This window comes from Sesamum indicum, linkage group LG2 (assembly GCF_026168435.1).
Source record: "Sesamum indicum cultivar Baizhima isolate 11 linkage group LG2, ASM2616843v1, whole genome shotgun sequence".
Classification (NCBI taxonomy): Eukaryota; Viridiplantae; Streptophyta; class Magnoliopsida; order Lamiales; family Pedaliaceae; genus Sesamum; species Sesamum indicum.
In genome coordinates this window covers 21509122-21532092 of record NC_142658.1, presented here as the reverse complement: position 1 = coordinate 21532092, position 22971 = coordinate 21509122, and the positions used below count along the sequence as shown (strand labels likewise).

Below are 22971 nucleotides of genomic sequence, written 5' to 3'. Positions count from 1 at the left end.
ATTCAAGAACTTGACCAACTAAAATACATGCATAGTCTTTTAGATTTTATCAATACTTAATTTAGTTTATTTTTCCAACATATATATATGTATGATGTAACACACAAACACACACATATATATGTATGATGTATGTATGTATGTGTGTAAGAAATTAACATGAAGGCATGCACAGTTGCACATATGAGGCAAAACCTAAGACCTGCCCCACTAGGCAACAGCATTTCCTACCCTAGAAAAGCTGAAGAAGAAGGGGGATAAAAAGTTAAAATATAGAAGAGAAACAAAGAAACACTTGCAACCTGTACAATCCCATAAATGTTTCTCATCTCTTATTTTTCTGCAGGATTTGAATTATATAACATACATATATATTCAAATTAAAAAAAAAAAGAAAGAAAGAAAGAAAGAATCTTGGTTGCATTGAGAGCAGGTACAGAAATTATATATATAAATATAATATATATATATAGGGTAATGGGGAGAGGGAAGGTGGAGCTGAAGAGAATTGAGAACAAGGTAAATAGACAGGTGACTTTTGCAAAGAGGAGAAATGGGCTGCTCAAGAAAGCCTACGAACTCTCTGTTCTCTGTGATGCTGAGGTTGCTCTCATCATCTTCTCCAACAAAGGCAAGCTCTATGAGTTCTGCAGCAGTTCTAGGTGTGTCTCTTTTCATTTCTCACTCTATCATCACTCTGTTTGTGTCTGTTGTCTTCATGACTGGCTTAGAAATTAGGGGTTTTCTACTTGATTTTGTGAGTGTTTATGTGGTTTTTTTTGAAAGACTTAGGATTTAACCTTTTTGGGGTTTTCTTAATGTTTGTGGTTTTCTCACTCACTGCGTGTTTCTTGACAGACGGACTTAGAAATTAACGTTTATGGGTGTTTTTCAGTTTATTTTTTGTGAATTAATTCTTGACAGAATTTGAAATTAAGTACCTCTGTGGGGTTTTACTAATTTTCTGACTACTGTTAATTAGGCCCTTAAAAGGAAGAGATGAAACAGAAAATGAGAAGAAAATAGGTTTTTCTTGTTCGACTTTGTTTAGGTTGTCGGGCGCTTAGAAGGAGCAGTTTCGATTAACAAATTAAAGAAGAAGAAAAAAATAGGTTATTTTTTCGATTACTTTTGTTCAGGTTGTCAAGTCCTTGCAAGGAGGAGATCGCTTGAACAATAAATCGTGGGTCTTTAATTTTTTTTTTTTATAACTAAATTCTGGATTAATTTTTAGGTAGTGATATTTTTTGTGGTGTCCGATCCGATGGTTTTGATCTTGTATTAGAAAATTAATGTTCCCTTTTTATGATTTTGAGAGATGATTTCTGCAGGTAGTGAAGTGAGTTCTTTGCAGTGTATATGTGTAAGAGATGTGATCAGTCTTTTCTTGTACTGCGACCCATCCCCACAAAAAGAAAAGTAATTTCGTGCATTTAGTTAAAAACTGGCAGTGATCAGAAACCTTAAAATCTTGATATTTCATCTCAATGTTAACGCTCATCATGTCTATAGAATTTCAAAATCTCTCTCTCTCTCTATATATATTATATATCATGGTATATCAAATTTTATATATATTTGTATATCAACCGTACAAAAACTATTATATTATTACAGTTATTTATTTATTTATACTAATCTAAACCATCAAGTACGTCTGGTCAAATCCGAATTAATGTGATTGGTCACATAACAAGTATATCACGCTTGATCTGATCTATGATTTGATCGATCAAACTTGATTCGAACAAAAAATTTACCATATAGAAAAAATTCTTTCTAACATCTTACTTTTAGCTAAAAATGTTGCAAACATCAAAAGAAATTAATCACATATTATGGAAAAATGAGAAAACATTACATACTAGAATAAATGCACACGCGAAAGCTATATATATACAAACAAATTTTGTGTTTTCGACACAAATTGCCAAATTCGTAAGTATATAATATATATATATATATGTTTGCCTTAATTAGTTACATTATGGAACATGCATGCTAACATTAAAATCCTAAGTTTCAACCTCCACATGTTAAAAGTAAGAAGTCTTTAATTAGCCCTACCCTACAGAGACATGAATACATATTCATATACTGATGAATTTACTCTCTGGAATTTAATTTTTCCTGCACATATATATGTATGTCTATGAGTGTATATATATATATATATATCATGCGCCCCTTAATTTATTCTTTAATGTTAGTATGGGCGCGACATTGGAGAGATATCACAGAAGCAGCTATGGTCCACTTGAAGCACACCAATCTCCCCATAATGAACAGGTAGCATAATTATATATAATTATATTCGCAGTCGAAATATATTGAACTATATAGCTCATATCATACTCTTATGCCACAAATTATACACACATTTATTCCAAACCCCCTTCATGATCAGAAAGAAAGTGCTGTATATATGTATATTTGAATTTGTTCATTGAATTGAATATACATACAAATATAAGGAGAAATTAGGCGAATATGCGTATGCCTGACTTGATTTGTTCTTGAAAGTAGAACAAATACCAGGAATATATGAAGCTCAAGGCAAGAGTTGAGGTTCTTCAACAATCTCAGAGGTAATTATATATTATATATTAACGGGGGGTTGCGCCAGTTTATTTACAGCCAAACATATCTTTAGATAAAAATTTTAATTTCATTGTTGATCAGAACTCAGAAGAGCATTAATTAATTAATTTATTTATTTTTGTTTTGTTTTGTTTGAAAGGCATCTTTTAGGGGAAGAGTTGGGACAGTTGGGCATAAAGGAGCTTGATCAACTTGAGAATGTATTAGATACATCATTGAAAGAAATACGCTCCAATAAGGTATATTTTTATTTGTTGCTCGATTGATCGCATATATATGTATATATTGTTTTTGTCACGAACGACACATATATATACACACACAATTATGTAACTCAATAATTAATTTGAGGGATCTGTTTAATTTGCTCAAGTTTTGTTTTCTAGTAGTCGGCGAAGTTGGCGAATTATGTAAAAACAAGCTTAATAATAATTAAGCTAATACGATCAAGATTCAGTGAAACTATTGGTTATTACTAAATTCAGCTTCTATTTATACAGACAGTGTGAGAGTAATTAAGTACTGTTCATATTTAATATTTTCAAGCATTAATTAATTGCCTCAGTAGTTGTTGGCTGTGAGTTAATTTGTTTCAGACAACACCATATCACAATTAATTTTTACTAAATTATTTGCGGGTCATAAATTCATTCTCAAATTATTATTGATTCTTCAGCCCTTTTAATCCAGAAATTTTGTGTCTATTGATAGGGTCCCTAGTTTTTTCTGTATACCAAGATATACATTAATTTGTTTGCATATATATCTTTGCTGGGCGACTATGTAAGTAAGTTGGTTGTCTTAAATGTTTGCAGAATCATCGTATGCTTAATCAGCTTTCTGATCTTCACCAAAAGGTACTACATATGTGCTCAATCATGACCAAATTATTGTTTTTTTTTTTTTTTGACTTAGATGTATTTTTATCCCATGACTTAGGTAATTTGGCATTTTCGTGTTTTTAATTTTATAAGGTGATATTTTGGTCCAGCATTTTTTTAAACTTTTGGCGATTTCAGTTCTTCTTTTTTGCCGGAGTTCACCTTCTCATTGTAAATAAATGCATGTACATTTCAAGTAACCTTTTAAAATTGGTGTTATTCTTTTTTACTTTCTCTGGAGTTCACATTTCTCGCCACTGAAGGTGATGAACTCCAACAAAAAAAAAAAAAGATTAAAATTGCAAAATTAAAAGGATGCAGATCCAGAATTCTACCCTATAAAATTAAGAGACACAAATGCCAAATAACCTAAGATATGAAACCAAAAATGCATTTAATCGTTTATTTTTTTTGGTGTGTGTAAATAGCACGTTGCTAACTGTTATCAATTCCATGCTTTAACTGTTTTACAGGAAAGAAATCTGTTGGAAATTAACAGGGCTCTGAGGAGCAAGGTATACCATCTGATCCTTGTAAAGTTCAACTCCACCTAAATCTGATCATGAAGAAAAATTACGATTTCCTTCAAATGAAAAATAATACATTAATATTGCAGCTTGAAGGAACTAGTGCAGCATTACAATCAACCTGGCAACTACAACCGGAGCTCAACGTACAGTACCAGCAGCCCCCGCCCGTTCTTCCAGACGTGTTGTTCGAGCCTCTTCAGTCCAACAACATCCGGTACGTGCTATAATGTCTGCGCACACATTTTTCTCCAACAAGTATTAATCTTCTTTTTTCCAAAACATTTCGAGACAGGTACAACTCCGTGGAACCAAATAACGTTGCAGGAGCAACACAAACTCCAAACATGGTGCTACCAGGATGGATGCATTGACTCCATCCTAATAAAAATGTTGAATGTAATAATAATACAAACTCTTGTCTACAAATTTAATGTGGTAATACTTTTTTTTTTTTTTCTTTTCAAATGAACTACCTATATATATACACTATTGATGGCAGTATTGGATGTGCTGTAAAATACTGTAATAACAGCAATGGACGTTCTGGATTGAATTTTAATATGCATTGGCACTATACGACTTTTGACAGGGATTTCATGTCGGGAGGGGAAACGGGCTGATGTTACAGCCTATGAGACCTTAATTTTTGTGTTTGTTTTCCTACTGTTGTATCCGCATAGACGTTTGGTTTTCGATGTGTTATTGTATTACAAAACTTGTTATAATATAATAATTATTAATACATATACAGTAATATTTTGTATATAAAATAGTGTTTTTCATTTTTATCTTTTTTTATTTAAAGTTTTCATGGATCTTCGCTCATGGTAGAAATGAAACTAATTCTCACTACAAGAAATTATGTCAATAATTAGGAAAATTAGAAATGAAAGTAAATTTATTGGTAAATTAGCAACGAATTTAACAAGCCACAATAATTTTTAAGTTTTTGTAATTTGCGAATTAACATTAGAAACAAAATACGAAAGGAATTTTAATGTTGCAAGTAACTAACCTTGGCGGAAAAATTGAAAAGTTCCCACCAAAGATTTACTAACAAAACTAAGAACGAAAAAAATTTAATGCTACAATGAGCAACGAGCTAATTATCAAGTAAATATTTTGTTACGAAATTCGTTGCTGCTCGTTGACATATAAAGCAGTGTTTTACCCAAAACGAATACATCAGGCATGTAATGTGATGGATATATATTGTTAATTAGATTAATTAAAGAAAATTATATTCTCCAATTTAAGAACTACAGTTAACAAGTTAAGTTGAACTTCACATATGAAAAGTTGACAAGATGCAGTAATTATGGTGTTTCTTTCTTTTGAGGGTAATCTTGTCATTATGCCCAAATAGCACTTTCCCAAAATAGCTATGGCATTATTATGTCCTGAATATTTTAGGAAATGGACCTCGCAAATCCACCCATTTTTTACTGTGTTAGCAGCACACTATTACAGGAAATAATATTTTTAGTTCTATAAATCGAGCCCGCTTTATTTTTTATTGTATTTATCATGAAATTAACGTTTTTAGTTTCGTAACTTATAAGTACATATTTAGCACGTGATCATTAAGTATAAAATATTATTTTAAAAAATTAAAAAATAAAAACGACAAATACCTTAATTTACATTACTAAAAATACATTTAAGCCTTTCCCATAATGTAGGTCCAAAAAGCATAACATTTTCATGTGGGATACGAAAAAAATGCATTTGGGACAACCACTCCTTATCTGTTTTTTTGTCGAAACAAGCAACTTATATTACAATTAGGCATATCATGTCTTCTCTTCTCTTCTCTTCTCTTCTTCAATGCGTCTAACCACTACTCTTCTTGCTATATATATGTTCGTGGCAGGTCGATGTCCAATCAATCTTCATATCTTCCAAATAAATGAAATATATTGCTATAAGTATTATGATGATCCAATATTATCAATTCTTAGCTAATTAATTATTTGATTTTATTCAAAAATTCTTCTAATAGTATTAGACGACAAAATTACATAATTATTAACAATAAATATCTATGCAAGATTTTGTAGTTATTACCGCAGACATGATCTTTCTTTTAACAATAAATCGTTTCAATCAATGTATGGACATAACTCTGAACTATGAAATGAATACAAAAATTCGAATTATGATATCGAACGGATTCATGGGATCTCAATTTTAACCATTAGGATCAGACATAATTGCAAATTAAGCTGATCCAAATATGACGGAAATGAAGTGACATAAAATTAGGTAGTGAGGCAGCATGAATTTCTATGTTGCTCTAATTATACAGATAAAGATATTGTTACTTTGGTGAGAGAAATGAAATGTTGAATATTTCCAAGTTGGGGATTGTGAACCACCCAAATTGCACAGATCTAAGCTGAAGATAAGATATGATTCGGGTTGTGTATATATTGAATTGAACGGCGCGCACTTGAATTGGATAAGAATAGAACCAAAAATCGCACTGCACGACTACAGCTGCATGTCTGCCTTCACATCCCCTAATTTACACCTTTCCTTTCACACTATACAAATTTTAATTATTTGGATTATAATAAAACTTATATATATATATGTATATATGTATATATGTAAAGATATAACATTTTCGGGCATAATTATAAGTTAATCATGTCGAAAAATTACTTGAAATATTAGTACGTACTTTTAGAGACAAAATGCTTTTTTTAATCCTATAAAATAAAGGAAGAATTTATTTTGATACCACAACAATGCAGGTATCGTTTTTACCCTACTTTTAGCTTAGAAAGTAAAATTTTATTTAATTTCAAGATGCTCTGAATTAAAAAGGCACATGAATGAATAATAAAATTTGAAAAATAATAAATTTAAGTATATGATATCGACAAAATATTTTACAATTTTCATAATAATAAATTAACACGGTTAATTAATTATGTGATAATTAGCACCACTAGTGATTCAATTATGTATACGTTGTCGTTACTATTAATTATTAACATATGTATATATATTAATTAATAATATAATATAATTGTTTTTTCGTGCTGTAATTCTTTTTTCTGTCTAAATATAACTAACTAATAATCTTTCTTTCTCATTATTTAAATATTTCTTGAATAAATTACTGTGCACTGAAACTGGACAAAGACGTCCTAACAAGAGCAACCAATTGATAGAGACCCCAATTAAGATATGGAAAGAGACAAGACAGCCTCAAAAATGTAATTACAGATATTTCAGCTTAAAAGTTTGGTATTAAAGTGGGATACAAATTAGGGAACTCATAGGACAAAATTTGTGGAACATTAATTAATGGGACCTCATGACCATATAATTTTGGCACTCATGCAAGAAATTATAATTCATTCTTACCGTCAACGCCCACTATATATGTGTTTGGCTGCCAATAATGCAAATCTTAATAGTGTGAAATTTTAATCAGCATCGAATTTATGTAATATATTTATCATGTGATTGATGTACAATAAATTATTTAAGTTTAATTGTCGTGACATTGAGAACTAACTATGATACTGTCATAGTTAGTTTTTCGGACTCTGTCCGCTGTATGAAAAATGGTTATATTATTGTAATTAATAGATTAAGATGTTTTGAATTTCTAGCAACAATATATATAAATTCATCATGCATACCTAATTAATACTAATCATAAAGTTCCACGCCAGACCAAAATATCATTTGATAGTGTTGTCAATGAAATATTATTTAAATATTGTACAATTTAATTAACCTATTGGGAATTAAATTGATTTAAAACTTTAATTTCAAGAACCATTAAGTAATGCTATTTATTTAGATATTGTAAAGATGTGTTTGGATAAAAAGATTTGAATTATTCCTTTTTTTTATTAATAACTGTAAATAAATTATATTAATAACTCATTTTGATACACTGAGCAATACCCAAATTCAGCCAATAGATCGATATAACTAAAAATAATAAATAAATTATAATAATTCATATAAGCTGAAACAAATACCAGCACGTTCGGTGGAACTAGGACCTATATCATCAAATTTGCTCATGGGACATCAATTTTAACCTTAACCACTAAATTAAAACATCCTAATAAAACGCTTTGAAATTAAAATTAGAATTTCAAATAACTTCATATTTCAATGAATTTTTCAACATAATGCTCAATTATTAGAAATCCTTTTCAGTACCAAACAAGTTTGATAAAGTTGTTATTATACATTAAAAACCTTTAAATCTAAATCCATCTACCGAAAAACAACATAGAAGTATTTAAAACTTTCATATGTCCAAAACAATAAATTCGTGGAATATAATGTTACATTAATTGTTTATAAGTCAAGAAACACAAAAAATAAATAACAACGACCCCTCACAAAAAACTAATTAGGATTGGGACATTAACAGTGAATTTAAAAAGGAAAGACAGACGTCAACGGTTAAAAACAGTACAACATATTCGAATTCGAAACTCCGTACGTAGATCTAAATCTAATTTTGAGGCAGCCAGGCCTTTTACCTAATCTACCAACGACCCTCTCTCAAGAACCCTTGGGAACCCTCATAATCCAGCAGACAAGAACGGGGCGCACAACCCCCAACCAACCACAGCTCGACAGCACATCCTTAAAAAACCACCTGGTTTTCCTTATGGTGGTTTCGGGTTTCAAATCCCACCACTGTACATGCTTTATCAGACAGCATTCTAAATTGCCGCATATATGACATGAAGATGAAACCCACCCCATTTCATTTTTTTCACCAAAAGGGAACAACATAAGAAAGAAGACTAACATGAACAGATAAACTCTTCATACCCAGTTTTTATCCAAGACAGCAAATAACTAAGAGAGAAAATTCATTTCCTGGTCTCTATCTCTGTCGTCGTCTAGGTAGTGAAAGAAAAAAAATACTCTACATCTATCTGATCAGGGTTTCTATTTTTAGGTCTTTAATTGTTTAATTTGTTTGGTTTCTGGGAACCAAGAAAGAAGAGAGAGAAAGTAGTGTTGAGAGAGAATTAAGGGTAGGAAAATAATATAATGGGAAGAGGAAAGGTACAGCTGAAGAGGATAGAGAACAAGATCAACAGACAGGTGACTTTCTCCAAGAGGAGAGCTGGTTTGCTGAAGAAAGCTCATGAGATCTCTGTGCTGTGTGATGCAGAAGTAGCTTTGATTGTTTTTTCCCATAAGGGGAAGCTCTTTGAGTATTCTACTGATTCTTGGTAAGTTTGTCCACTTTTTCAACTCTTTCCTCATCTGATGTATGGAATTCATCCTTTTCAGAAACAAGATCTGTTGTTATTTCCTATGAACTTCTTTCCATAACTAGGGTTTTCTTCTTCTGACATTTTGTTCTAGCTAGGTTTTCCTCCAATTGTCTCATGACCAACCTGTGCCCAACCTTTTAAAGTTTTATGATATGGGTTTTCTTAATTTTCTTGATTAATTTTCCCTACATCGATTTTACATATATATATAATTAAGCAGCATGTAGATTAATCTCATGTTCTTCAATTAGGCCAAATTTTCTTTGTTTGTTTCTCGTATGATGTCTGGTTTATTTCATCAAACCTTTTCTTGTTATACATGATCTAACGTATGGTTTTTTGTACTGATCATCATACCTGAACTAATAATAATGATCTTGGTAGTAATTAATCCCCTACAGTTTCCGGGTTTTGCGGTGTCATGAAATTTCCCAAACAGATAGCAAGAATCTTTTTTAGGTTGATGAGAAAAACTTTTTCGGGTTGGTCATCCGATTATTTTGGCTGGTTTTTTGACCACTGAATATAGAAATTGTCTTTCTGGTAATGTCTTTGCTTTGTGCTGACAGCTTTCCTTTTCTTTTCTTTTCTCTTTTTTTTTTAAAAAAAATCTTTCCCATTTTCAAGAACGGAATAGCTCATAATTGGTGTAAATTTCAGTTGTTGACACGCGGTATTCTTAGATTCTGTAAGTTATTATTGCGCTGGTTAGAACTTAGTACTATGATCTAATTTGTTGTCTTCTGCGGGCGGCGGCCGGGGTGGGAGCGGGGGTGCAATGACGAAGGTGGGAGTCTGTGTTTTCTTGACAGGATGGGGAAATCATGTCTGAAGACAATGACAGTGTAATTTCTTCAATGTTAGAATTACGATGAAAATTATAAGTTTCCAATGCCTTTTCTCTTAATATATTTTACTGTTTTAATCCAAAAAGATCGTTGCAGGAGGAAAATATGTGCATAAAATACATTCTGAAAACTTTTGGTAATTAGGTTATGTGCATTTATTGAATCTCCTTTTTTCTTATTTTTAAAAGGACTGTTAGTCTAAATATTTTCAGAAACTAAAGAGCTTGTGCCGTTTAATTATTAAATTTTCATGCACTATAAGAAAATGACGCTATAACTATGAAAAAATTAATGTTATCGGTATTGAACTAATTAGCAAAAAGAACAATTCTTGCGAAATTAGTTGTTAGCAGTCTACATTATTTAATATAAGAGAAAACTGCTAGCTTATTTCTTTTTTTCTCCTCCTTTGTTTTGGTAAAGAGAAATTAGGCAGCTACAAGTGATGTTAGTAATATATGTATATATATATGTACAGATCTAGAGAGAGAGAGAGAGCTGTGTTTATCTTTATTGTTTTGGGTGATGAAGAAAGCTTTCAACTGTAAAATTCTTGTATAGCTAGGGTTCTTAGATGCATGCTACTTGCCTATACTAGGTAGCAGTTTTTTGATCCTTTAAAATTTTCTTTCTAAAAGCGTATATATATATGTTACAGTGTCAGTGATGATGATGATGGTAATGATATATGTATATATGTAATGAAAATGAAAGATTTAGACAATTGGTGCATGAAAATGTTGCAGCATGGACAGGATCCTGGAGAAGTATGAAAGATATTCATTTGCGGAAAGACAATTGGTTGCAAATGATCAGCCCGACTCTCCTGTAAGTCACCTAATTGTTTTCATTCATTCTTTATTCAAACTATATATATATATATGTATATATATAGGCAGGATTTGCTGTGTTGGATGCTCAGTTGTGTTAAATTTCAATATTAAATCTTATATATTTCGACTTAATTAATTTTGCAGGCCAATTGGACTCTGGAATACAGCAAACTCAAGGCAAGAATTGAGCTCTTGCAAAGAAATCACAGGTAATTAATTAATGGTTATTAATTATGAAGTCGGAGGGATAGAGGATTTTTGTTTTTGTTTAAAACATTTTGGTTTTATGGTGTGCAGGCATTATATGGGGGAAGATCTGAAGTCCATAAGCATGAAGGATCTTCAGAATCTGGAGCAGCAGCTTGACACTGCCCTCAAGAACATTCGATCTAGAAAAGTATAATACGTTTTCGATACAAAATTCTTCACTAAATAATCCTTCTTTTACTATTAGTTAATTTATTTTTCAGGAGAGATCTCCAATATCTATGTTTTTTCCTGTGCAGAATCAGCTGTTGTACGATTCAATCTCTGAGTTGCAGAGAAAGGTCTGTCCTTTCACCCATCTCTCTCTCTATATATATATATATATATGCATGTATATCATTATCACTGCCTAAGATTCAATTTAACTATAATGAGAAAAACGAATGGGCAGTATGGGAGTGCACAAGTTAAAAGTACTTTACATAGACTGCAGATAGATACATGTGCGTTTGATCTTCGGATCATACTACACCTAGTGCTGTGGATTGTGTATGTGTGTATGGATAATTATCACTTTTATTCCTCTCAACTTTAAAAAGCTGAGTATATATCAATTATTTATTTAACTATACATCTACAAGATATATATCCTTCTGCATCATGACCAAATTTCAAATTTTGTAATAACTATTTTTCATTGTTTTCCTCGAAACATGCCTAGGGTTTCTCACGATTATATATTCTTGTAGCAATATTATATTATATCGAGAGAGAAAGAGAGATCCAGAGGGGGGGGGGTGATTTTTTTTGTTCAACTGGTTTATTTCATACATTATCAAGGATTTAAACACCAATCTCTGTCAGTACAATCAAATAAATGGCTGCCAAACACTAGTTTTGATTTAATGCTATTGTAATGTCGATAGCATGGATTACATTTGATCAATATACTGGTAATGGTCTCGCTGAACCCCCTTCATGGGATCCGCGGCTTTTCTTTTGAAAAAAAAATGTGGATAGCATGATAGGGAAAACTGTAATTTCACTCTTGTAAATATATATATGAGCTGGCAATAAAGTCATGCTGGCCTAACTCAATTAACGAAGTTGAGACCCCATAACTCTTATGAAGTCATAGATTCGAACCCCACTAACGTGTAAAATATAGATTTATATTTTAATAATTTGTGTAATTCTATTTTAACAACAGGTGTTAACTTTGATATTTGATTTTAATCGATTTATTCAAAAGAAAAATAATAATTTATCATTTTCACTTTTAAAAAGAATAGGACATGTTGAAATCAGTTTGACACTTTGGTGCTACATTTTAAGAAAATGACAATTTGAGAACAATTCTAGCCATTTTTTTTTCAATTGCAGGCCTGAATTGCCCTTGTCACCTTGTCATTATACAGGCACCAATGCTTTCCTACTAGATTAATCAGTTGGAGTTGGTGTTTTTAGTTAAAAATCTTGGTATTCTAAACTATTTTGTGGATGCTTATTCTGGTTTTCTTGACAGGAGAAAGCAATACAAGAGCAAAACAGCATGCTGGCAAAGAAGGTGATTGATCGATCAACATTATATATACTCCACTTCTCACTTATTACGAACCCTTCACTTAAAAATGTTAACTCCTATGTGATGTAGATCAAAGAGAAGGAGAAGGAAATGGGACAACAGACGCAGTGGGTTCAGCAGAATCACTGCACTAATGCACCACCACTGCCGCCACTGCAACCACCACCACCGCCACCACCACAATTCTTAATGGCACCTCATCATCAGCTTCCTTGCTTAAACATTGGGTAACTCTCTTTCTTGTAGTAACCAATCCACACCAATGTCAGTGAAAAACTATAAGCTTAAGCTCTATCTAGCACAATGTTGATTAGTGCATTCTAAATGCTCGATCCATCTACTTCTTAATTAAACAGTTGGTAATTTATCGCAATTTTCCTTTAATGCAGAGGGGGGACTTATGAAGAAGCAACAGAAGCTAGAAGGAATGAGCTCGACCTCACTCTTGATTCGCTCTACTCGTGTCACCTCGGATGCTTTGCTGCATGATTATGACTGTTTGTGTGGACAAGGGAAATAAGTTTTCTCAATGTGTCCACGAGGACAGCAAATATAAATCTGAGAATAAGATGCACTAAATATTAAGTATGTTGTTCTTCTATTTGAGTGTGACATCTTGATAACTTCTGATTACTCTTAACATGAGTTGTTACTATGGTTGTAAATGTGGAGTCAGAAAATACTCTCCAGCTGTTAATGCTATGCTTCTTCAGAATCTACCGTACTGTAACGGAGAAGAATCTCATGGAATATGACAATAATGTAATCATTTATGTATGATTCATGTTATGACCTGTTAGCAGATATATATCCCTTTTATTTTCATCCATGTGTGCATTTTCAGCTCTATGATCATCAGACCTTTAAATGACTTAAAAATTCATGCATGGTGAACCGGTGTAGGCTTAAGAAGGCTTTGGAGCTGCACGTTGGAAAAGTAATACTAAGGTGGTGCGAATAAAGAATAAGCCATCAGTTGGTAAGATATCTTTTCAACCAGCAATGTAGGAGCACTCCATTAAAGCGCAGATGATTAAATAAAGATAATTTGTTGTTGGAGAAAACAAGAACTATTTGCAAAAACTCAGCAATCTAGTGTAGAAACCTTTATCAGCATGAGCCATCCATGTCATGTTTCCATATCCTCTAGTTCAGCAAATCATCGTCTGATCCTCCTTGCTGCGTCACACCACAAGTTCAACTTGATTCGTTGAACAGCATCAACTAGAGAAATTGGACAGAAAAAAAGGTGATTTGAATGCAACATCATGCTGGCAATACAATAAGAATCTCCCAAATAAAACTAGTCAGTTCATAGTATTAATCAAGTACTTGAGAGAGAGAGAGAGAGAGAGAAGTGTCTAAAAAATGAACAAGATCCTGTACAATCAGATATCGATGTTTTCAGATTCTTGAGTATGAACCCTAAGAGGACATCTTAATATTGTTCTGGACATCTTCAATCATTGCTTTTAAGTTCTTATTTCTTTTTTCTTTGTGTTTGTAATTGTTAGCATCATGGTACATTCTTGTGCAGGAATCTTTCAAAGTCGTTTTGTTCTAAAAGTGCAGGTGAACTCTCATTCCTGATCTTATCAGAAGAAACCGAACATCTTACATTAGAGTACCAAAGCAACAGTACACAATCTCTTTGACAACATCCTACAAGAGAATTGAGTGGATAACAGTGTTAAAATTTGGAAGAATTCTAATCTTTAGACATTATTTAAGAGATTGAGAAATCCATTCCGCTGATCTATTATCTCGAGATGTATTGCACCTTAGTATCAAGCTGGAGCTAATGTTTACTGTGTTTCAGACTCATTCATTGGTAAACTAGTAACAGATCTTTACTACAAGAAACTGGCAATTGGACAATCAGGTGGGCAGGGGGGGGGGGGGGGAAGTAACAGGCATATGTATCTCTTGATGAATTGACAAGCATATGTATCTCTTGATGAATTGATAAGGTTTCAAGACACGCAAACAAAGTAGTTGCAATCACCTTTCCACATGCTGGACAATTTTTGCTTCTTTCCATCCACTCATAGATACAACTGAGGTGATAATGATGAGAACACTTTGCTACTATCTTGGGATTTTCTTGTGTATACTCTGTCAAAGAAATAATTCTGAGATTAGCAGGATTAAGATGTGTACGGATTGAATTGTGAGATTGCATAAGCTGATTTTGTACAAATACTTGCAGTACCTATCTACCTATGAGTACTTGTGCCACCATAATGTATGAAGATGCACGAAAGAAACAGATAGGCTAAGAGACAGAGAATTACACCTTCAAGACATGTTGGGCACACATCTTCATCATCTGGTGAAGGATTTATATTTGCAAAAATACTTTCCACTCCGAATGACAAATCATCCAGACAAGATTCCGAACCACAATTCTGCCTTTGAGATCGCGCTTCACTGTTAGAGACAACGATTCTGTCTCCTTGTAAAGATTTTGAATTAACTTTATTATCTCTTTGTCTAACTGGTTCAGGCTGAACTCGTAAACAGCAAGTGCCTTTCTCCTGTCTTTCACTTGATTCATTACATTGTTCTTCCAAATACCTTGAACTGGCAGCGTTCGGCTCTGCTCTGTCATGAGACTCACTGACCTCGGGTGAATCATTGAGAACCATTTCAGAATTTAAAGCAGGTGCCTGCTGATTAGATGAAGAGATGGCACGAATTTGTCCTCTGGTCAACACATTCCGATGCTGTAGCAAATTTGCACACAAATGAAACTTATATAGTTGTATTTAGGAGAAACAGAGCTGCCAGAACTACAACCATACTAACAACAAAAGGAGAAAGAATGAGAAATCTTCAAAGTCCGAAACACAAGAAAAATCTAAGTTTTGGAGAACTCTTGATCACCAGATTATATTCAGCACACTAGCACAGCTGTCTCTTTCTTTTTGACTAATCATCAATGATCTGTTGCCTACTTACCAGCTTAATTCAGAGAGAAGAAACTAAATCAATAGATCCTGAAAACTAAGTTCAATTTCAATTGTTTCTTAACAGTAATGGTTTTTGTCTTGCCCAGGCCACTACTATCATTCTCTATTCTCAAAGAAGCATTATCATATGATTTGAGATTGATTTAATGACCTAATCAGTTTGAAAGGTCTGAATCACCTCTTCTACCCTTTACAATTTTAGAATCATCAGCTTGACAATAGTGAACATCAAAATACCAATATAAGACGAGAAAGATCGTCCCCAACCATACCTTGTTAATGAAATTCTGAAAGAAGCACTTGGGACACAAACAATCATCTGAACTCGAATTGTCTAAGCCAGTATTATTTTGAACATCAGGGACATGAAAACAACAACATAAGGCACCCATATTGCGACCACACCTCTCTGCATAAAAAATTTACACCTTCTGTTAACTATCAATACAATTTTAAGAAAGCTATCAAATTAAGATGTTATGGAAGTGCAGAAGCATAAACCATAAGTAAAAGTACACCCCTCTAAAACTAACAGTGGTAACAGATTCTAACATTATTACTATACTCTGAAAGACTTAACTAATTATGAATTACATCAAAAAATCACAAGGGATTTCTAAAATTTTGTTCTTTGTAATCGCAGACTCACAGTTTATCACATACTGTTCTCATAATCAGCAACAAAGTAAAATCAGAGAGTATGATATCTAATCAACCCATTAAAGAAACCTTGTAAAGGGTTCTTAGCCAGAAAAAGAAGTGCAGTCCATGCACTGAAGTTCAAAACCTTATTATATCTACAAAAGACGGTGGAAGAAAAAAGGATTAAACTTTCTGCCGCCACAACATGCAAACAAGCATTCTCGGCCAACAATGATTAATTCATTAGCAACCCAAAGAAAAGGTAAGAACAAGCAGATCACAAGAATTCCAAATATATATGGTATAAAGAGAGAGTGCAGAAGCACCAAGAATGGGCTTTTTGCCTTTTTGGGATTGTTGAAAGAGAGTGGAAGAAAAGGAGACGTAGGACTCTCTTTTGATTCCAAACGTACGTGAAAGAGGAGGAGGGCAGCAGGATCTTTGCCTATGAATTAGCTGATTTTGTTATATCTCTCTTGATTTTCAGTATTTATTTAACTTTTGTTACCATCATATTCTTAACTTGGCAACTGCAATATATATTTTCTTTTATAATTTTTCATCATCATTCAATTAATCTCGATTTCTTGCGTTCAAGATTAACGAATGATTCTTGTAATTTTTCATTAATTATGCATACACCCTACACTAATTTTAGATCTCATCTACTGAGAAAGAAAATCGCATCCAAATGCTATGCTAAATCTTAATCCAAATCAATGTCAATTTGAAAATTAAGTAGCAATCACAAATTTGAAATTTTAAGTTTGAGCTTCATCACATGTGTTGATATTTTTTTTACTTTACTCATTTTTATGAATTTATTGTAATTTATTATTATTATTATTATTCATTGATATATAATGTTTTTTCTAAAATTTAATTAAAAATTATCGATATAGCTAATTGCTATTTAGCTTGACGGTGTGGAGCCGGGCCAAAATGGGCTCTGCAATCTGTACCAATTGGTATGGGCTATTGGGTCCGTATAGTCAGCCCATATGTCTGATTCAATTGGATTTCAATTACTTTATAAACTTTTCATGGGACGGGCTTGGGACGCTTGGATTACAAGATTCATTATTACAACTATCCACACTATAAAATTATTGATACATCTTTTTAAAAAAGTGTTAATATATTATACTTTAGAGGAATTTATATAATTTTTTCCCACTGAATAGAAAGTGTACTTATAATTACAATTATAACCTGAAAAACATAATTATAGTTTTACAAATGTCAAATAATAAACAGAGGCCCAAATATGGCAAGTTCATTTTATCCATTAAGGCCCAATATTTATTTGTTGTTGAACCATAGTATAAAAGAGATCAATCGGCCCGGCCCAATTAAAAGTAAAATAGGGTTATAAAAGTTTGTTACCGTTGTATAATACAAACACACACTAACACACTATAAGTATGGAAAATTCGATGAAAATGCAACAGAAAAATAACAAGGAAAAACAATATTTCTTCGTTCATTTCTGACGTTCTCATCATCGTTTGCTGCATTCATCCGCCTCCAGCCTCGGTTTCTTCTTTGTTTAGGTAAGGATCTCTTGAAAGTCATCAACTCAAAGCAAGTGTTTTCTTTCGTTTTTTTTTTTTTTTTTTGTAAAGTTTCTTGATTTAGGGTTCTTGATTTTTTAAAGCAATTGTGAAATTAAATGTATCTTGGTTAAAGGAATTTTTCTGTCCGATGGAAGATTTGATATTAGTTCTTCTTGATGATCATCGAATTCTTGTATTACACGGTCTTATTCTTTTTTTTCCCCTATTCTTTTCGAGGTTCTGGGTTAATTATTTCAAGGTTCTTGAAATTCAACTACTAGATGGGTTCTCTTGTATCCTGTCGATTACTACTACGGAGGATAAGGGTGCGGGATTAAATGCAAGACTGGCAGTGGAGACATTGATGTTGGTCGAAACTTGTGAGGGGAATAGCCAAGACGATTCCCATCATTGGAGATTCTCAGGGCTCTTTCCTTTGGGTATGGTTGTTTTTTTTCATTTGATTATATTCAGTGGTGATGTTGTTGTGATTTTTTTGGTTGCTGTGAAGTACTTGGTATGAATTTTGCTTGTTTACCTATTATCAGTTATGGCATGAAGATAGAAAAGGAGGAGAAAATTCACATTAGGCTTTTCTGCTCTCACATCACTGATTCTTTGTATTTCTTCTCAACGGATATTATTATATTTTTTTTGAACTAATAAACTGGTCATGTTTATCTGTTATTGGTATTCACATCTTCGAGGCTTCGTTCTTAAAACAAACGCAACTCTGCTTATTCCACTTGCATCCCCCGTGTCTTCCAAATTCATTGTATATTTCTAGTTATTCTTCTATCATTTTGCTTTGGCGATAAATATATCTGGTCTTTTATATTATTTTCCTTTTGGGTCTTTCCCATCTTATAATGTAATTTAATCGGTTCTGAATGCTTTCATGAGAGATTCCTACTGACTTTTAGACTGGAATCCATGAGATTATTGGCATTCCTTTGGTGAATATGTTGGTCTTTTGCATGTTCCTTGAGTAATGCTTGTGTTAATTGCAATTTCTTTTATCAGATTGTGATGCGTTTAATGACATAGTCACTTTGTTTCTCCAAATCTGCCATGAGGGCCTTATAGGCTTTGATTTGGATTGTCATTTTGGTGTGTTAGCAATAATATTAAATGTATGCATGTTTTGTTTCCGAAAAGTTCTTTGCTGGAAGTTATATAATATAAATGCATGCAAAACTGTACTGGAATTGATTTTCTTTTTTTGGAAAAGGTTATCGGCATTAATGTAAAAGAATCATATGTACATTTACAAGCTTTTTAGAAAAGGTTTTTTGGAAATGATTATCTATTTGTGTAAAAGGTTAGTGATACCTTTTCAAGCTTTCTTGAAATTGCTGCCAATGATCCTTGGTTCACGTAGGGCTTTGGTGCTGAAACGTTTTGGCTTCACTTGTTAAGGTATGGAGCTATACGAGCAAGATATTGATGTTGTCAATTACACAATTTTAGGGTAAGACAACTGCTTGAAAGTAATTTGAAGCCATGTATATCTTCACTTTGGTCTGTGACTGTGCATCTACTTTAGGAGCAATAGCATTATGTTTTCCATCAATTTACCTATCTCCTCTGTTAATGTGCATAAGTGATTCACTGAAATCTAAGTGCCATCCATCCACTCTCTCATACTCTTATTTGCGCTTGATTTTAAGAATATTAATATTCTCTTGGGACTGTGAGGAAACTTCCTAAACCATTTAATGAACCAACATGATATTTTCTCTAAAGTACCATCTAGCAAGGTGTCTTGGTTTATGCAGTATCTGATTTTTATGCCTTTAAAATATAGCATGCCACAATGATGTATCTGTGTTGTTTTCTTTCATATCTTCATAATTCTGTCTTATTGCAAAGAATATATGTCGTATTATTTATAGTCTCCTAGAGAAGTGTTGTTATTGGTAATTTAGCAGGATTTGTTGAAAGCACTATACTATACGTTTGATGCATAGCAACGCGGTCAACTAATTGGACCCTTACCCATTTATTTCAGTTGGTCATCGTATATCGAATATCTATTGCTAGTTCCATTAAAATAAACTGGACCATAACTGATTGTGGAGGCGCCATGCGATTTCTTTGGCCTCGACACATGTAGCATACAACTATAAAACACCATATACTTGATATTTCATTTTTCAGTTATACGTGTAACATGCATTCATTTGATTCTACAATTGAAGCACGTGACTTGGTATATGTGATTCATACTTGTCTTTTGCAAGAGAGAGGCCTAGAGTTTGAATTTGGTTTGCCAATTTCGTGCAAAGTAGATAACCTCGTCTCGATAAGGATTGTGTGTGAATCAAAAGGCTAAGTAGGATTTAAATGCTCAACATATGTTGGCTGCTAAAGTGTGCTTTTTGACGACATTTTAGAACCTAATGGTAGCCTACTTATCTTCATATTACTCTCTCCAAGTTTCTAACTCAAAAGCAACCGGTGCCCCTATTGGTTCTTTTTTGTCAAATTTTCTTCCATATTTTGAAATCAAGAAGGTTGAACCATTGATTTTACACTTTGTATAATTCGAACCCAATATTTTTACTGCTTTGATTTCTTTGAAAAGCCACGCAATCACCATTCTCATTTGGAAAGAAAAGAATTATGAATTTTTGTGGCTGTTCCAAATGTGAAGGATGCAAGGATAGGGTTGAGTCTAAATTGGAGAATAAACCCTCCTCTCTTTTTGTAAATTTATTCTTGGTTCATTTATTGTGTTGGGTTTTCTTCATGCGCTTGCCTTTAAATTTTTTGTTTTTAATACATTTGACATTCTTGTATGGATTTGCAAAATCCATATTGGTTCATGTTATTAGCCTCTTATTTTTGTAGGTGTAGCATAGAAAAATTTGTTGAAATATCTATATCATGCAATCATGAATTATTTTATTTGTGAACTTTGAGGATTTAATTCTATGCTAAAATGCCAAACAGTTGTCTAGATGCCAATTTAAAATTCCTTTTCACGAGGACTTGGTAAATTTTTTGTGAGTATTGAAATTTCATGAGTTGATAAATGGTTTTTGAGGAACACACAGTTTTTGTATCTTAAATAGTGTTTGAAAAACTTTCTATTTTTTATTTTTAAATAATATTATTGAAAATTGGTTTTTACCACTTAAAGATTTGTTTTCCTTGTCAAGTGTTCTTTTGTTTTCAATTCATGTTCTCAAAATCGGTTTTTATCTTTTACTTAAAAATTTATTTTTCTTGTCAAGTGTTTTACAGTAAACTCATATTTTCAGAATCAGCTTGAAGCTTGAAGTGCACTTACAAATATCTTGAAGACTAATTAACAAAATATTTTGATTAGCAATAGATGAATTCATTTAATTGTTTTTGGGTGAAAGCATGAAAAGTCATATGTTTGGACTTTAAGTGAAATAATTTGTTGAATTTTATTTTCATAAAAGTAACAGAATTTGAAACAATTTTTGAAACATTTTGAGAAGCATTCAGTTTATTAAAATAATTTTTGAAACATTTTGAGAAGCATTCAGTTTGTTAAAATAATTTTTGAAATATTTTGAGAAGCATTCAGTTATTATTTCTGGTCAAATAGCATTGATCGCCATATTTGTCTAGATTTCCAAAAAAGTACATTATTAACTTTTCTTTTGATAAATGATTACTCTATTGAAACTTGTCAAGATGTGTTGAAAATTCTTTTAAGAAATTTTTACCAATAATTTTAAAACGAATAATGAGATTGGCATCTAGAACCGTTGTGCAATTTAGTATATGATATTTTATTTTTTAAGTTCACGAATGAACTAATTTGTGATTGTATGCTATAGAATTTCCACCAATTTTTAGATACACCTGCAAAGTTAAGATGTCGATGACATGAACGAATGTGGTGTTTTTGTAAAATTTGTACAAGAATCTTAAATGTATGACAAACAAAAAGTTTTTAGAAAGCAACATGAGATCAAAACCTAATATAATGAACAAACCGAGAATAAACCAACAAAAATAATGGAGGGTTATTTCTCATTTAGGCCTAAACTCCAAACTGTCTTGTGCCCGTCATATTTAGGGTGGTCCCAAAATTCGTGATTCTATCGCCTCCAAATTAGAATGTTGAGAATGTGAGGGTTTCACAGAAATCAGACACTTTTGGGTTTGAATTATACAGAGGAAATTGCAATGGTTTCAACTTTACATGATTTGTAAATATGGAAAAATTTGATAAAAAAGAAATTGATAAGGACAAATGTTGCTTTTTGGCTAGAAAAATGGCAGAGAGGAATAGATAGATATATAGGTTATCATGTGGTTTTATATGATGTCAAAGTTGCACTCTTTTTTAAGTAGCCAATATGAAACAGTTGAGTGTTTGAATTTCTATTTCGACCTTTAAATTCTCGCATAGTTCTTAGAGAGAAGATGTTATTTATGTAAGTTGTTATTGCATGTTTTTTTCTTTTATTGTTGATTCTGCACTTGTTTGTTCTTTCAGTTAACAACTTAATGCCGGTGGAGATGATCTTGCACTAGTTTTCATGTCCACTCGTTGATTTGGAGTGCGAACCTTTTGCACCAGTTTTCATGTCGATCGGGTTCAAGTAATTCGAAGTGTGAGCTCGAAGAAATCAGCGACCATCTTTATTGTAAATAAGAATCAAGTGTGTTTGGTGCTTTGGCCTTCTTTGTACTATGTGAAAAATTGTTACCCGCTCCAACGGGTCTGGCTTGTTTCTTAACCAAAGAAATGAAAATTTTGATTCAAAACCAATTTCTAGCTTTATATATATTGCTTGATTAACTTCGAGAGCATATCAAAATCAGCTCAACTCAATATTATATACAAGTTGGTACAACATTGAAACTCAAAATGGATTGTTTGTTCGGAATTTTTTTATATACTTCTACCACTACTCTACTTACAATTGGAATTTTTGAACTCTATTCACCATATGGAGAAAACACTTCCAACCAAAAACAAATAAAAGAAAAGAAATTTTTTTATTATAGTTAGTTATAAAATATATTAAATTTGTGGTATTATTTATGTTT

General features: G+C 32.4%; 2 protein-coding genes and 1 long non-coding RNA gene across 8 annotated transcripts; 2 read left to right on the top strand and 1 right to left on the bottom strand.

The window, feature by feature from the left end:
- Positions 1-265: 265 nt before the first annotated feature.
- On the top strand, positions 266-13586 carry LOC105156749 (floral homeotic protein APETALA 1). The gene is made up of 16 exons (XM_088877932.1): positions 266-662; positions 2211-2289; positions 2527-2588; positions 2741-2840; positions 3417-3458; positions 3956-3997; positions 4099-4226; positions 4305-4359; positions 9047-9243; positions 10883-10964; positions 11114-11178; positions 11267-11366; positions 11476-11517; positions 12702-12743; positions 12831-12988; positions 13151-13586. The coding sequence occupies exons 1-16, from the start codon at positions 478-480 to the stop codon at positions 13248-13250; spliced, it is 1479 nt and encodes a 492-aa protein (XP_088734058.1). The 5' UTR covers positions 266-477; the 3' UTR covers positions 13251-13586.
- A 133-nt stretch (positions 13587-13719) lies between these two features.
- Positions 13720-16860, bottom strand: LOC105156475 (E3 ubiquitin-protein ligase). Of its 4 annotated transcripts, none has more exons than XM_088877485.1 (5): positions 16702-16860; positions 16006-16142; positions 15058-15487; positions 14767-14876; positions 13720-13985 (listed from the first exon to the last, which is right to left on the bottom strand). In XM_088877485.1, exons 2-5 carry the CDS (start codon positions 16123-16125, stop codon positions 13959-13961), a joined length of 687 nt encoding a protein of 228 aa, XP_088733611.1. In that variant the 5' UTR covers positions 16126-16142; positions 16702-16860; the 3' UTR covers positions 13720-13958. The 4 variants fall into 4 exon arrangements, with proteins under 4 accessions (XP_088733611.1, XP_088733610.1, XP_020547755.1 ...); XM_088877484.1 differs by having other exon boundaries at positions 16720-16859; XM_020692096.2 differs by lacking the exon at positions 16702-16860 and adding an exon at positions 16521-16670.
- Positions 16861-17782: 922 nt separating this feature from the next.
- LOC105156474 (uncharacterized) lies at positions 17783-22690 on the top strand. Of its 3 annotated transcripts, none has more exons than XR_016064000.1 (4): positions 17783-17928; positions 18169-18371; positions 19351-19402; positions 22415-22690. It is a non-coding gene; the product is annotated as an uncharacterized LOC105156474 (long non-coding RNA). The 3 variants fall into 3 exon arrangements; XR_847357.3 differs by having other exon boundaries at positions 19313-19402; XR_016064001.1 differs by lacking the exon at positions 19351-19402.
- Positions 22691-22971: the final 281 nt, after the last annotated feature.

Coding starts and splice junctions, on each gene's coding strand:
- LOC105156749 (XM_088877932.1), top strand. CDS start 478: ATGGGGAGAGGGAAGGTGGAGCTGAAGAGAATTGAGAACAAGGTAAAT. Junction 2,589..2,740: donor GTTCTTCAACAATCTCAGAG/GTAATTATATAT, acceptor TTTGTTTGAAAG/GCATCTTTTAGGGGAAGAGT. Junction 4,227..4,304: donor CTTCAGTCCAACAACATCCG/GTACGTGCTATA, acceptor ATTTCGAGACAG/GTACAACTCCGTGGAACCAA.
- LOC105156475 (XM_088877485.1), bottom strand. CDS start 16,125: ATGGGTGCCTTATGTTGTTGTTTTCATGTCCCTGATGTTCAAAATAAT. Junction 15,488..16,005: donor TTCAGAATTTCATTAACAAG/GTATGGTTGGGG, acceptor AATTTGCTACAG/CATCGGAATGTGTTGACCAG. Junction 14,877..15,057: donor GTGCCCAACATGTCTTGAAG/GTGTAATTCTCT, acceptor TTTCTTTGACAG/AGTATACACAAGAAAATCCC.